The sequence below is a fragment of the Notolepis coatsorum genome (assembly GCF_963971535.1).
Source record: "Notolepis coatsorum genome assembly, chromosome: 6".
Taxonomy (NCBI): Eukaryota; Metazoa; Chordata; class Actinopteri; order Aulopiformes; family Paralepididae; genus Notolepis; species Notolepis coatsorum.
In genome coordinates, this window is record NC_140170.1 from 161,867,188 (window position 1) to 161,881,656 (window position 14,469).

At 45.4% G+C, this 14,469-nt stretch overlaps 1 protein-coding gene across 1 annotated transcript in view; it reads right to left on the reverse strand.

Annotated features, from left to right (window-relative positions):
• The window catches only part of LOC311230566 (bone morphogenetic protein 7-like), a 37,676-nt gene that overhangs the window by 19,616 nt on the left and 3,591 nt on the right, over positions 1-14,469 (reverse strand). Inside the window, exon 2 of the mRNA XM_084316882.1 lies at positions 2,179-2,356. Within this exon, the coding sequence (XP_084173008.1) occupies positions 2,179-2,356 (178 nt within the window). The remainder of the gene's footprint in view (positions 1-2,178; positions 2,357-14,469) is intronic.

A 14,469-nucleotide genomic window follows, 5' to 3' on the forward strand; every position in this document is an offset into this window, starting at 1 on the left:
CGCCGGTACATAAGTAGCACAGACACAGACAGACACACAGAAATAACAAGCATGTTGCCAACAAAACACACAACACAGACAGACAGACAGACAGACAGACAGACAGACAGACAGACAGACAGACAGACAGACAGACAGACAGACAGACAGACAGACAGACAGACAGACAGACAGACAGACAGACAGACAGACAGACAGACAGACAGACAGACAGACAGACAGACAGACAGACAGACAGACTAACCACCTACATGAGGGAGAAAGTGAGTGAAGCGATGGCACAAGTGACCCGGGTGTTATGTGTGGCCTAGAGAGGATAACCCTGCGGGGGACTGTTTTCTGTGCCATTATAACCAAGAGAGTATGAAGGCCGTTCTCCCCAGAACCACCCTCTGTCTTAATTGACACTAATGTCTATGTAAACAGCTGTTTGGTGCTACACAACAGTGCGGTAGCCGGGCCTGGCACCGCGTCAAGAGAAAGAGCCTGTGGGTCGGCATGCTGAGGCTGACAGACCCATGTGTTCATAGCGGGGGTAATTACCAGTCCGCACAGACGCACAGACGCACACACAGTGGCGTGGCGGGTGTCTGTTTCAACCCTGCGGTTCAACCTACTTGCGCTTTGACTGTAAAGTAATAGGGTAATTATAGGTGGAAAACTGATCAAGATTTTCCAATTCTTCAGTGTTTACGCCTAGAAAGAAGGCCATTAGTCCTAAATACGTTGGCTACTGAGACTGTTGATTTAACACATAAACAAACTAATGATTAGATTAGATTAGATTCAGATTTATTGGGCCTCATTCACGAAGTGATATAAGAACAGATTTCCTCTTATTTTGTTCTTAACTAGCATTTTTTCTTATTTTGTTCTTGAATGGGATTCAGCAATGTTTTCTTATTTTGCTTTTCTCTTTTTTTGTATCCACTTTTTCTCCTTATTTTCTATTTTCCTCCCATCCCAATTTCGTATTTTCCAATTCTTCCCTCCACTGTCTTGAACGTTGCTAGACTATGCCTCCCACAGGTCGGCTGTAGTGAGGATAGAAGCCTTGCATCACGTGTCCCCTCCGGTACACGAGGAGGCAGCCTGTCGCATCTTTTCACCGCAACAGCTCGAACTCTCAGTGGCGAGGAGTAACGCGTGGGAGGCTCACGCTGCCCCCGATACTTCCTGATTCTGCTGTACAGGCGCACCAACCGACCTGTAGGAGTCGCTGTCCACAACGTCCAATCCCCACCCACCGGCTTTCCCACCCTCTAACACTGCCAATTGTGTTAGTATGACGGCCGGCCAAGCCGGTAGCAACGCCGAGAGCTGGGCTCGATACCAGCATCTCCTGCGTTAGTGGCGAGTGCCTTGCACACTGTGCCACTCAGCCACCCAGGCAAGACCAAATTCTAAGAGTGGTCGAGAGCACTCTTACCCAGAAAAGAAACTCCCAGATAAAAGTTTTTTATGCCGAACGCACGCAATAAGTTATTATAATAATAATAAAATAATAAAAAAATAATAATGAATTATTATTATTATTATTATTATTATTGAAACGTTCTGGTGGGTTTTAAGTCGTATTTGGGGGCAATTGGCCAATGGTAGGCTTTTTTTTCTTTTTTTGTATCTGGGTAAGAGTTTCTTATCTGGGTAAGAGTGCTCTCGAACACCCCCCCTTTCTCTCTCTCTCTCTCTCTTTCTCTCTCTCCATCTCTCTCTTTCTCACTCTCCCTCTTTTCTCTCTCCATCTCTCTCCCTCTCTACATCTCTCTCCATCTCTCTCTCTCCCTCTCTCTCTTTCTCTCTCCATCTCCCTCTCTTTCTCTCTCTCCATCTCTCTATCTCTCTCTTTCTCTCTCTCCATCTCTATCTCTCTCCATCTCTCTCTTTCTCTCTCTCCATCCTTCTCTCTCTCCATCTCTCTCTCTCTCTCTCTCTCGCTCAGCGGGTAGAGCATGGCACTAACACATAATGAATCTTCCTGATGTGTCTTGATTGTAATGAATACAATACAATTCACCTTAAACATTCATTGACACTTTAAACCCTTTTTAAACACAGCACCATATTTGTATCTATTTATTCCTACAAATGTGCACTGCCTCTTCTACCTCCTTCTAAGCACTTTGTGTGGTACTGGTACTAGAACGGCAGAAACCGTGTAGAAACTCTCATTCATACCTGCTGGCCGGCTGCTGCTGCACGACCTGGTAGACGCTGACTCTGAAGGTCTCGTTCTCGCGGCGTTCCCGAACGTAGTCCTTGTAAATGCGGAACTCTGCCGCCGTGACCGCCTCTCCGTCGGGAATACGGGTCAAATCAAAGCGGAATTCCCTGCAGTGGTTTTGGGCCAGGAGTCCTGCTCAACTACGGCGGGGAGAGAGAGAGAGAGAGAGAGAGAGAGAGAGAGAGAGAGAGAGAGAGAGAGAGATAGGTTTATTGTACTGAAAGAGACTTTATTTACATCATTATTGATGCGTCACGTTGACTAAGAAGAATACATTATCTTCTATAGGAGCAGCCTATAGTCATTGGAGTGTCTCACACAATTGGTATCTGCCTTCTTGTCTGACTCTGGAGAAGACGGTAAAGTGCAAATAATATAGACTTAGTCCATTGATTTGGGATGTTTCCCACGGCTCTTTGTATAAATATCTTCTCCAATACCTTATTCTGGCCTAGTATCGGCCCAATATCCAGCTCCAGCATCACTGAACAGTGTATCTCATCGCTGATGATAAACCAGACCGCCTGCTGTGAACATAATCAGAGACCGCTCTTATAATAACGGTCCAAGCCGTCGCTGAATCAAATCCTCCTCAGATCCGTGCAGCTCTGCCCACATCTCTGAAGTGCCGCGTCGAAAATAGGAAAACTCCCTGCTTCCATTAGAGAAGTGATTGATCTCTAAACACTCACGTCAAGCCTGCCATACGTGTTGGTGGAGGGGAGAGAGGGGGGGAGACCGCACGTTTTGGGGCTCAATTTGGCTCCCTGTTTAAACTGCACACATGTGCCGACCACAAGAAAAGGCCCCTTAAGGCCAGCCGGAAACCACAGCACCCAGTGATTACATACACACACACACACACACACACTTCAAATACTCCAGATCATACATCACACATACAGTACACATTAAAATATGAAAACGTTGAATATGCTTTAGAGGACAACTTATGGGTACAGAGAACATGTAGATACACACATACTGTACACACACAATCCACTAAGTGAGTGAGTGAGTGACTGAGTGAGTGAGTGAGTGAGTTGAATGAGTGAGTGAGGAGTGAGTGAGTGAGTGAGTGAGTGAGTGAGTGAGTGAGTGAGTGAGTGAGTGAGTGAGTGAGTGAGTGAGTGAGTGAGTGAGTGAGTGAGTGAGTGAGTGATGAGTGAGTGAGTGAGTGAGTGAGTGAGTGAGTTGAGTGACAACGTTGAAATGTGTATAGTACCCTGGGAAGCCTAGTCTTTGCTTCCCTGTTAAACACATGGGTGAACTAGAAGAATGTACCCAGTAGACTCTGCCAAGACCTAACAATCTCCCACTTTACCTTCACACTGGACATTCTACTGGGTAGATGACAGAAACCAGAGTTGCCTGTATTGCCACTATCTACAGTAAATAATAAATATCGATACCATCAATGGGTTTTCACAAAGGGACAACAATAATCAAATGTCTGAAATTCACTTTGGTTAAAAGCTATTGTATAAATGCAAAGCCATTTACATTTTTGTGACCCCCCCCTGCAAATCTGTGTGACTGTACGACTAATGCCTCATCTTAAGTTTGGTCTGATGGTGGCGCTAGAGGAAAGGTCATGGGGTCACAAAGATCAAGATCTTCCTCTAGGTGTCATGTATGTGCACAGTGAATTTTATGACAAGTCGGCCATACGTTTTGAGATATCTTGTTCCACAGACACACAAACAACGGAAACTAAAACAGAACCTAGGTAATACACATTGGATTGGTGTGCAGGGGATAGTCCATAGAAGAGCAGGGTCCAGATAATACTATGCTCAGCTATCTTGTTTACCAGCGCAAATCTGCAATAGCTGCAACCGCATACGAGCGTGCATTCTGACATCTGACCTCCATGCAAATCTCCAGCCTCCTAGGGCGAAAACTGTGGCTGCTCTCTGTGGACCATCAACCAACCATCAACAAATGAGCTATAGTGCTGCTGGTTGCAGCTAAAGGCCACTTGGAGCACAGGAAAGAAATTTAGCAGCATAACCTGTGAACATAATATAATAATAAAAAGTTCCCCGGCTTACTTCGAATCTTAAATTGCTTATGAACGCTGTAGGTTTTCAATCCGCTGGACACAAATGTATTATTATGCTACTAAAATAATGTGCGTTGTCCCGTTGATTGTTAAGAGTATAAAGTAACTGAGGGGTCTTTTTAAACTGGACGCTACCCCTGGGCTCCCTGAGGTTCCCGCCCTGCCCTGCCCCAGGCCAGCTGTGAAGCTCTATTAGACAAGACTTTCCAGAAAAGAAGAATGGCGGTCAGACAGAGCCAGAGAGCTCTTCCTGTTGCTTTTCCTATGGAGCCTTGTGTTTTCACAGCATTACCCAATGTGTTTGTCCTTGGAAAGAGCAGCGGAGGTCTCCTCTACAGCGGGGATGTGGGGGGTGAATGTTGTTGGGGGTGGTGGTGGTGGTGGTGTGGTGGGGGTAGAGAACCAGCGATTAGCCACCTTAAACACATCCTGTCACACTGGTAGAGGGCATGACATCACCCTCCCCTCCCTCTAGCTGACAGCCAGCTATTGTTTTAGTGGCTCATAGAGCGCAGGCGTACGTCACACTTACAGGTTTATGCATGGCCTGACCTGCGCACACACACACACACACACACACACACACACGCACGTCATACATACACAACCTTTATGCAGTGAACGCAAAACGTTCTCACACTAAGATACAAAAGAACACACACACACCAGACACATATTGTTCTAAAAACACATCTGACCGTGCGCAAACACACACCCCCGCATTCTGAACCCTGCTAGTCATTTATTTAACCGCAATTAAAGACTGGAAAGGAACCAGGGGCGTTTTTATGAAGGCAATAATTGCTTGTAAGGACTCGCCGTGTTTACGTTAGGGACCATTAGCGCCACAGATCAGACCTCAGATATGCAAACTTCCCCTGGGAGGCATTTCAACACTTTCAGAGCACCTCCTAACACGGCTTAGCCACACAGCCACAGCGATGCGCTTAACCTATTGCAATTTTAGAACGAGAGTCATTTTCGGAGTCAGTGTGGGTGGTATTTCTTAGAGGAGCCCTTGAAGAAGTCGTGAAAATAATGAAAATATAACTCTTAGCTTTTACAATGTACATGGTTTCAATTGTTTTACTGTGATATCGTCAATCAAGCGTTCTTATACGGCTGTTGCACTTGGTAAACTTGATGGTTCCAGACTTATCGCACTCATGAATTGGGAATTTGTGTACAACCTGGGGCTGGGCGGTTAAACAAGTTTTAATTTAAATTACGATCATGAACACAAGATAATCGAGATAAAACAATTATTTTGCTGCGTGCCGTGTTGCTCTCATTTTGTCCTGTGTTGTAAATGCAGCACACCCACCCTTCACCCTTCCTTCACAGCGGTGCGCCCCCCTTTCAAACTAATTCAGCCAACGTCATATGATGTTCTCAAATCATTGAGTAATCGTGTTTAACAATCGTGATTTATTTTTTTGGTCTACTTTTTCTCCCCCTTTTTCTGTATTTTTTTACCATCCCAATTTAGTCGTTATGCCAATTCCCTTCCCTCCCTTCCTGGTTGTTGCGCGCATTTTTCCCCCACTTGCCGGTCTAGGGAGGGTTGATACATGTGGAGTCAGCCAGCCGCTTCTTTTCACCTGACAGCGAGGACTCTCACTGGGGGAGCGTAACGCGTGGGAGGCTCACACTACCTCCCCCAGTTCCCTTCCTCGCTGAGCAGGCGCCCCGACCGACCTGTAGGAGTCGCTGTTTACAACGACCAGGATACACACCCCACCGGCTTCCCACCCACTAACACTGCCAATTGTGTTAGTATGGACGACCGACCAAGCCGGAGGTACCGCTGACAGCTGGATTCGATACCAGTGTCTCTGCGGTGGTAGGCAGGCGCTTAGTCCGCTGCACTACCCAGCCGCCTAACAATCGTGATTTCAATATCAATCAGAATAATCGTGATTATGATTTTTGACATAACGGAGCAGCCCTGGTGCATCCTGGGACATAACGGAGCAGCCCTGGTGCATCCTGGGACATAACGGAGCAGCCCTGGTGCATCCTGGGACATAACGGAGCAGCCCTGGTGCATCCTGGGACATAACGGAGCAGCCCTGGTGCATCCTGGGACATAACGGAGCAGCCCTGGTGCATCCTGGGCCCCTTCCTCCCAGAGGAGATCATCCCAACCACCGTAACGGGCGGCGCTAAACAAACGTTGCACCGCAGAACGGAGGCCCCTGCGGAAGCGTCGGCCGGGCCGTTTCAGCGGCGGACTCGCGAACACGAGTCTGGACGGGAGAAGAAAGGCATCTTTTCAAGGAGGGATGTAAAAATAATTGGAGGGATAATGAGATTTTCTTGGGAGCGAAGAAAGAAATCCTTAGTATGATCTCCTTATGCTCCCCCAGACATCGGCTTAGCAGGACAAACACAGGCTGCTCGTTCTTACTGTGACAATACTCTCCCTGTTCACGTTAGAGTTCGACCTTTTTATACAAAACTGGACTCAGAATCAGAATCGAGAAGCAATAACAACAGTATAAGATTTAAAAGCTAGCAGCGTGGAAACGAGACAAGGAAAGAACAGCATCACACAGCACAGGTGTATTGTGTGCAACTCACAGCAGCAGAGAAAACAGCACTGGTTTTTCCTCAGTCGCGGGCCAGTAGCCGGCTGTTATTTGAGTATATCCAGACTCTGGCTTGACTCTGATTCTGGACCCAGACCCAGAAATAATTCATATCCAATCCCAAACCGAGCCATAATAAATGTCTTATTAGATGACAAACTGTAAATAATGGTATTATTCAACAGGATTTTTTTGTATGCTAAACCTAACTAAACGTTGAGAAATCTATTGTGTTCAGGTCAGCCCAACCTGAGTCCATGGTGGCAGCTATCAGCTCAACCTGAGTCCAAGGTGGCAGCTATCAGCTCAACCTGAGTCCATGGTGGCAGCTATCAGCTCAACCTGAGTCCATGGTGGCAGCTATCAGCTCAACCTGAGTCCATGGTGGCAGCTATCAGCTCAACCTGAGTCCATGGTGGCAGCTATCAGCTCAACCTGAGTCCAAGGTGGCAGCTATCAGCTCAACCTGAGTCCATGGTGGCAGCTATCAGCTCAACCTGAGTCCATGGTGGCAGCTATCAGCCCAACCTGAGTCCATGGTGGCAGCTATCAGCTCAACCTGAGTCCATGGTGGCAGCTATCAGCTCAACCTGAGTCCATGGTGGCAGCTATCAGCTCAACCTGAGTCCATGGTGGCAGCTATCAGCTCAACCTGAGTCCATGGTGGCAGCTATCAGCTCAACCTGAGTCCATGGTGGCAGCTATCAGCTCAACCTGAGTCCATGGTGGCAGCTATCAGCTCAATCTGAGTCCATGGTGGCAGCTATCAGCCCAACCTGAGTCCATGGTGGCAGCTATATAAACCCAACCTGAGTCCATGGTGGCAGCTATCAGCTGAACCTGAGTCCATGGTGGCAGCTATCAGCTCAAGTCCATGGTAGCAGCTATCAGCTCAAGTCCATGGTGGCAGCTATCAGCTCAAGTCCATGGTGGCAGCTATCAGCTCAAGTCCATGGTGGCAGCTATCAGCTCAAGTCCATGGTGGCAGCTTGCGTAGCGATTATAAAAACACAGCGATCTTTCCATAGAAGAATGATGAGAAGCACGTTGCCCTCTCTTTCCTTTCCAGTGAGCCGCACTGAGCCGGTCTGGCAGAGAGCCTGTTCCTCAGAGGCTCTGCAGGTGTGTTCTCTCAGGAGGAACCGGTCAGGCCATAACACATACATGTCTCAATTCAATAGCCTAGCACTAAAACGACAAGGTCCAAACTGAGGTCAGTCAGTGGACAGAACAGGCCGTATAAAGAACATGTGGTGGTTGATAGACATGTAGTATAGGTGTCAAGACAGACCCGGACTCTGCAGTACATTCAGTCCACAGGTCCAGCAGCCGGCGTGCAATAACGTTACAGATGTGTAATGCTACCCCACTACCCTCACCCTGGTTCCAGCACCAACACTACCCCACTACCCTCACCCTGGTTCCAGCACCAACACTACCCCACTACCCTCACCCTGGTTCCAGCACCAACACTACCCCACTACCCTCACCATGGTTCCAGCACCAACACTACCCCACTACCATCACCCTGGTTCCAGCACCAACACTACCCCACTACCCTCACCCTGGTTCCAGCACCAACACTACCCCACTACCCTCACCCTGGTTCCAGCACCAACACTACCCCACTACCCTCACCCTGGTTCCAGCACCAACACTACCCCCACCCTGGTTCCAGCACCAACACTACCCTCACCCTGGTTCCAGCACCAACACTACCCTCACCCTGGTTCCAGCACCAACACTACCCACTACCATCACCACCACACCCTGTACGGCCCACTGTTACTAGGAAACCATGTTATATGATAAGATAAAAACATATTTCTGAGGAGTGGGATGTTGTATTAGAAGTTAGAACATGTGGTTTGGAATTCAGCTGGTTCTCTCTCTCTCTCTCTCTCTCTCTCTCTCTCTCTCTCTCTCTCTCTCTCGCTCTCTCTGTACGAGCTTGTGTGATGTGTGTAGACTTTGAATACATCTAAGCAGCAGCTCTCTATTTGCTCCAATGACTGAAGAAAGGCTGGTTGAATAACTCCCCAAACAATTTAGCAGACTTTATTGTGTGTGTGTGTGTGTGTGTGTGTGTGTGTGTGTGTGTGTGTGTGTGTGTGTGTGTGTGTGTGTGTGTGTGTGTGTGTGTGTGTGTGTGTGTGTGTGTGTGTGTGTGTGTGTGTGTGTGTGTGTGTGTGTGTGTGTGTGTGTGTGTGTGTGTGTGTGTGTGTGTGTGTGTGTGTGTGTGTGTGTGTGTGTGTGCGTCTGTAATGGAATCACCATACCAGGGTGGCTGCATGAAGCCAAACGTTCCGTTTCACAGTTAATTACTTAAAGAACTTTAAGGAAGTAAGGGTAGTAAAAACTAAAATGATTCCATCGTTTCCAAAACACGAAGAGGCACAGCTACTAGACCACCTACTATACGGCACAGCAGACTCGAAATAAAAGGTGAATTGCTGTTTTGTGTTCAGTCCAGAGCCCCACACCGGTAGTGTTTGTCTTCAGCCCCTTTCATGTACTCAGGACAATGTACAGGCATTGCCCGGAGTTGCCTTTTCGGACATGTAGCACACAGCATGCAATTCTCCAGGGCAGAGGTGTTCGGACATATGGAAATATGGTTTAGGCACAACGCAACACCTATAGGTAGAGTGAGCGCATGGCGAGCAAACAGTGTGTCGTATCTCTCATCCATCCTCAGTCAGACAGCGTTTCATATCTCTCATGCATCCTCAGTCAGACAGCGTTTCATATCTCTCATGCATCCTCAGTCAGACAGCGTTTCATATCTCTCATGCATCCTCAGTCTGACAGCGTTTCATATCTCTCATGCATCCTCAGTCAGACAGCGTTTCATATCTCTCATGCATCCTCAGTCAGACAGCGTTTCATATCTCTCATGCATCCTCAGTCAGACAGCGTTTCATATCTCTCATGCATCCTCAGTCAGACAGCGTTTCATATCTCTCATGCATCCTCAGTCAGACAGCGTTTCATATCTCTCATGCATCCTCAGTCAGACAGCGTTTCATATCTCTCATGCATCCTCAGTCAGACAGCGTTTCATATCGCTCATGCATCCTCAGTCAGACAGCGTTTCATATCTCTCATGCATCCTCAGTCAGACAGCGTTTCATATCTCTCATGCATCCTCAGTCTGACAGCGTTTCATATCTCTCATGCATCCTCAGTCTGACAGCGTTTCATATCTCTCATGCATCCTCAGTCAGACAGCGTTTCATATCTCTCATGCATCCTCAGTCAGACAGCGTTTCATATCTCTCATGCATCCTCAGTCTGACAGCGTTTCATATCTCTCATGCATCCTCAGTCTGACAGCGTTTCACATATCTCTCATGCATCCTCAGTCAGACAGCGTTTCATATCTCTCATGCATCCTCAGTCTGACAGCATTTCATATCTCTCATCCATCCTCAGTCAGATAACAAAGCAAAGTGGCCAGCATATCATCTTGACTTGATATTTCTCCCGTTTCAAATCATTATTGAGCAAAGGCTGAACTATTTAACAAATTATGACCACTTAATAATTGTTCCATACAAGCTAAAACACTGTGAGAAGCACACGTTTAATATAAATGTACGACTTTGCTGCAGTCTTCGAGGCGCACGCCTCCACAATGTAACCGGTAAACATATTGGGTGCACCTCGCAAACTCGCTCAAATGTTGCCGAGACAAAGGCCTCGTGTGTCTTGTCCTTGGACGGGAAGGAAATTGAAGAGAATGAAAATATACATTTCATCCACAACCCATGCATTTTCATTTAACTATCAGCTGAAATTGGCCGTCTGTACGCGACGTCATTGTGTATGGAACATGGTTAGTCTATATTGATCAATACGCTCACTTGTTCACTGTGTGAATAGTACTGCAGACAATGATCTGTTTGTGTTCAGACATGGGGCAGGTTGTAATTACGCTGATTTAGGACTAGTGAGCTGGGGGGGGTAAACTCTGCGTGGAATAATTTGCATGTTTGTGTTCAGACACACAGATTAATGTACGGTAGGGTATAGGGTATTAGATAGCAGGTATTAGGGGTATATCCTGTATAAGACATTTAACTAAATGGTGATTTCATTGGATGTGCACTGTTAATAATGCTTGTATATCTTATCGTGTGTTGTCATGTTTGTTTATATGTTTGTTTAAAAAAATTATAAAAAAATGAAATACAAAAAGATTAATGTACAGTTAAGACCGGGAGTCCATTGTTTCTCTCTTTTCTTTGTTTTTGTTTAGCTGTGTTTTTTCCTTTTCCCCTTTAGTGAATTTATTTTAGGTCAACTTGTCATTCGATTTCGATATTAATTTTTCTAATATCAGCTATATCTTTTAGTTCTTATCTATCGAATTCTATTGTACTGTCGTTTATAATTTTGACCGCCAATTGTATTATTGTATGTGGATGTTTTGTTTGTAAAGCAAAAAACTGGAAATAAAAATTTAAGTATAAAAAAAAAACGGGAGTCCAGTGCACGTCCAAAAGGGGCTTCCGTCTTTTTACCAGCCCTAAATGGAGTACCAAGTAGTACCCTGTAATACCTTGTAGTACCATGTAGTACCAATCAGTACCATTATTTAATACCCTGTACTACCATGTAGTGCCATATAATACCCTGTAGTGCAGTGTATTGCCCTGTACCATGTAGTATCCCATACTACCATGTAGTAAAACATAATACCATGTACCACCATGTAGTATCCTAGTGCCATGTAATAGTACCATGTAATACCCTCTACTAGTCACACTAGTAGACAAATCAGTTGGGGTTTCAAATGTCTTGAAAGTCAAACACCTCCTCTGTGTACATTTGAGTAGATAATATTTTTGTAGGTCCTATTTTGACATTTTGGGACACACAAAGGCATCCAGGAAATTACTTTTTCCTGTTTAGGATGAGGGTAAGGTTAGGGTAAGGGTCAGGTAATGATTAGAAAAGGTTTTAGACAAGTACAACCAGCTGGTTAAATCCATAGTTTAAGCTAAATCACCTGTGTCAGTCACATACAATCAATGTGTAATGTTTTCAAAAATGAATACGTTAGTTGACATGTTTCTAGGCGCAAATAAAAATTCTAACTAGGACATTTCAAACGCGAGGAGGAGCAGGAGACGGGACGTTGGGAGGAAGAGGAAGTGGGTCGGTTGGTTTTGGATGAAAGCCCACATCTGAGTAAGACCCCCGAGCCCCACCTGTGACCGAACGCCTCGACTCGCACCCTTTAAACAAACGCACATGGGCAGAGACAGACATAAACATGGTGTAATCTAGAAATGTGTGTATTTACACCCACACACACTAAGGTTGCACGATATACAGATACTAGAAAAGTATTCTGATACCCAGCCGTTAAAAACGGTCCAATAATCCATTAGTATCGATACTTTTAGAATAGTAGCCGGATGCCAGATTTTCTATGAGTCGAGTGACTGGAGCAGTGTGTGTGTGTGTGTGTGTGTGTGTGTGTGTGCGTGTGTGTGTGTGTGTGTGTGTGTGTGTGTGTGTGTGTGTGTGTGTGTGTGTGTGTGTGTGTGTGTGTGTGTGTGTGAGAGAGAGAGAGAGCGCAAGCTTTGCGTAGTTGGCGTGTCAACAGTGTCTGCTGACCAGTAACGGAGATTTGCTATAATAGCTCAGCAGCTGTAACAGAATTTTTTTTTAAATTATTTTAGAAGTTTCAACAGTGTCAAAATATTTTCTGTTATTTCATTAATAAAAATAATTTTATATTTCCATGTTCTGTCATCTAATATTATACTCAATAGCGTCCTGTTATTTTAGGTGTTTGCCGTGGTATCGTTTTAGAACCAGTATCTGATACTGGTATCGGTATCGAAAAACAACACTAGTGCACACACACACACACACACATATTAGCCTACACCCTACACACTCAAATACATATCACAAACACTCACACACACATACAGTACATAGATGCAAACACGCACAAAATGTCAGCACACACACGCAGGGGCGTAGCTGGGGGGGGGTAGCTTAGGATGATTCCAAGGGCCCAGCACTGAGGGGGGGGCCCCACATTTTTTTTTTTTCTTTTTTTTTTACTAGACATCACTCAGGTGTATTATTGATGCTCTCATTGATACTATGTTTGTTTCTGAAGTGTGTGTGTGTGTGTGTGTGTGTGTGTGTGTGTGTGTGTGTGTGTGTGTGTGTGTGTGTCTGTGTGTGAGATATATAGAGAGAGAGGGGGGGCTTTGGTAGACTATTGCATTGGTCCATTCATTGAAGATGAACGCAATGCGACATCCTTTACTAGGCTCACCCACCAACAGTGCAGGTGCTGAACTGCTGATCCGAATGTATAGGTAAAAACCATATTATGCGTTTTCATCAATAAAAAAATTGCCAAAAAAAATTCGCTCGCGCGCTCACGCGCGCTCGCATACACTGGGGGCCTACAAATACATTCTTTCATGGGGCCCAGAATCTGGAGCTACACCCCTGCACACACGCACAGTGTCAAACCTGGGAGCACATGCACACACACACAAGCTGTGATTGGTTGAGCGATATATAAGTGTGCAGTAGATGCGCCCTGATCTTACTAGTCTTCACTCCCTGAAGGTTCAGAAATGCCTGTCTGTCCAAATCCCAGTCATGCGAAGCAAAGCCGCACTAAAGCCTCTCTCTCTGCGCTTTGAAGGGATTCTGGGGGGAATTGGATACAGCCATGTTGTCATAACATTTACAACTCGGAATGCAGAACAGTCCGATCTCAAATAAAGAGAAAAACAACCTTAAGAGCCTCTGTGTCCAAGAGCTCAGCGTCAGAAAGAGAGGCGAACACTTAGCTAATGCAGTTTGTTTTAGTGCACAGTCTGCACTAAAGGAGGCAGACGGCAAACCATAAAAAGGCCATTGGAATAATTGATCCTAAAGTTAACACGGGTCAAATGTATAAAGGATCTTAACTGCAATTCATTATTTTTTAAGTTGTCTATAACTTGTAATTTCATAGCCTCTTGCGTTGGCTTTTATAGTTGAATCAATAACTATAGGGAGAGTGAATATTAAATTAAATCACTGTTAAATATTAAATCACTCCTGTTTGGTCGATTTTAACTCCTGCTTACGTAATTGACTTGCCCTTTTTGCACTGGCCACTTTTAGTCCACTCAAATAATGAGTTGATCTTAAATGGAAATAATCACTCTCTTCTACTTCGTGGATTCAACTCCTATTAACAACAAACAAAAAAAAGGCAATGCAAAAAGGTCACTTGGAAATGTAATATGAGACAACTTGTGATTGTTTGTAGTGAGAGGCGTGATCTGTCCTCTCAGCATATACACGAAGTATGTATACATATACATGAGTGAGAGATGGGGGGGGGGAGAGAAAAAGGAGGGAGAGAGACTGAGAGAAGGAGAAGGAGAAAGAGAGGGAGAGAAGGAGAGAAAGAGAGAGAGATTGTATTATTAATAATAATAATAATAATAGTAATAGAAGTGAATAATTAAAGGGGGTGGCACCCATTTTAACAATTCACATACGGTTTTGCTTGTACAGTGTCCCCCACCCACCCCTCCTACCCAACCCCCCCC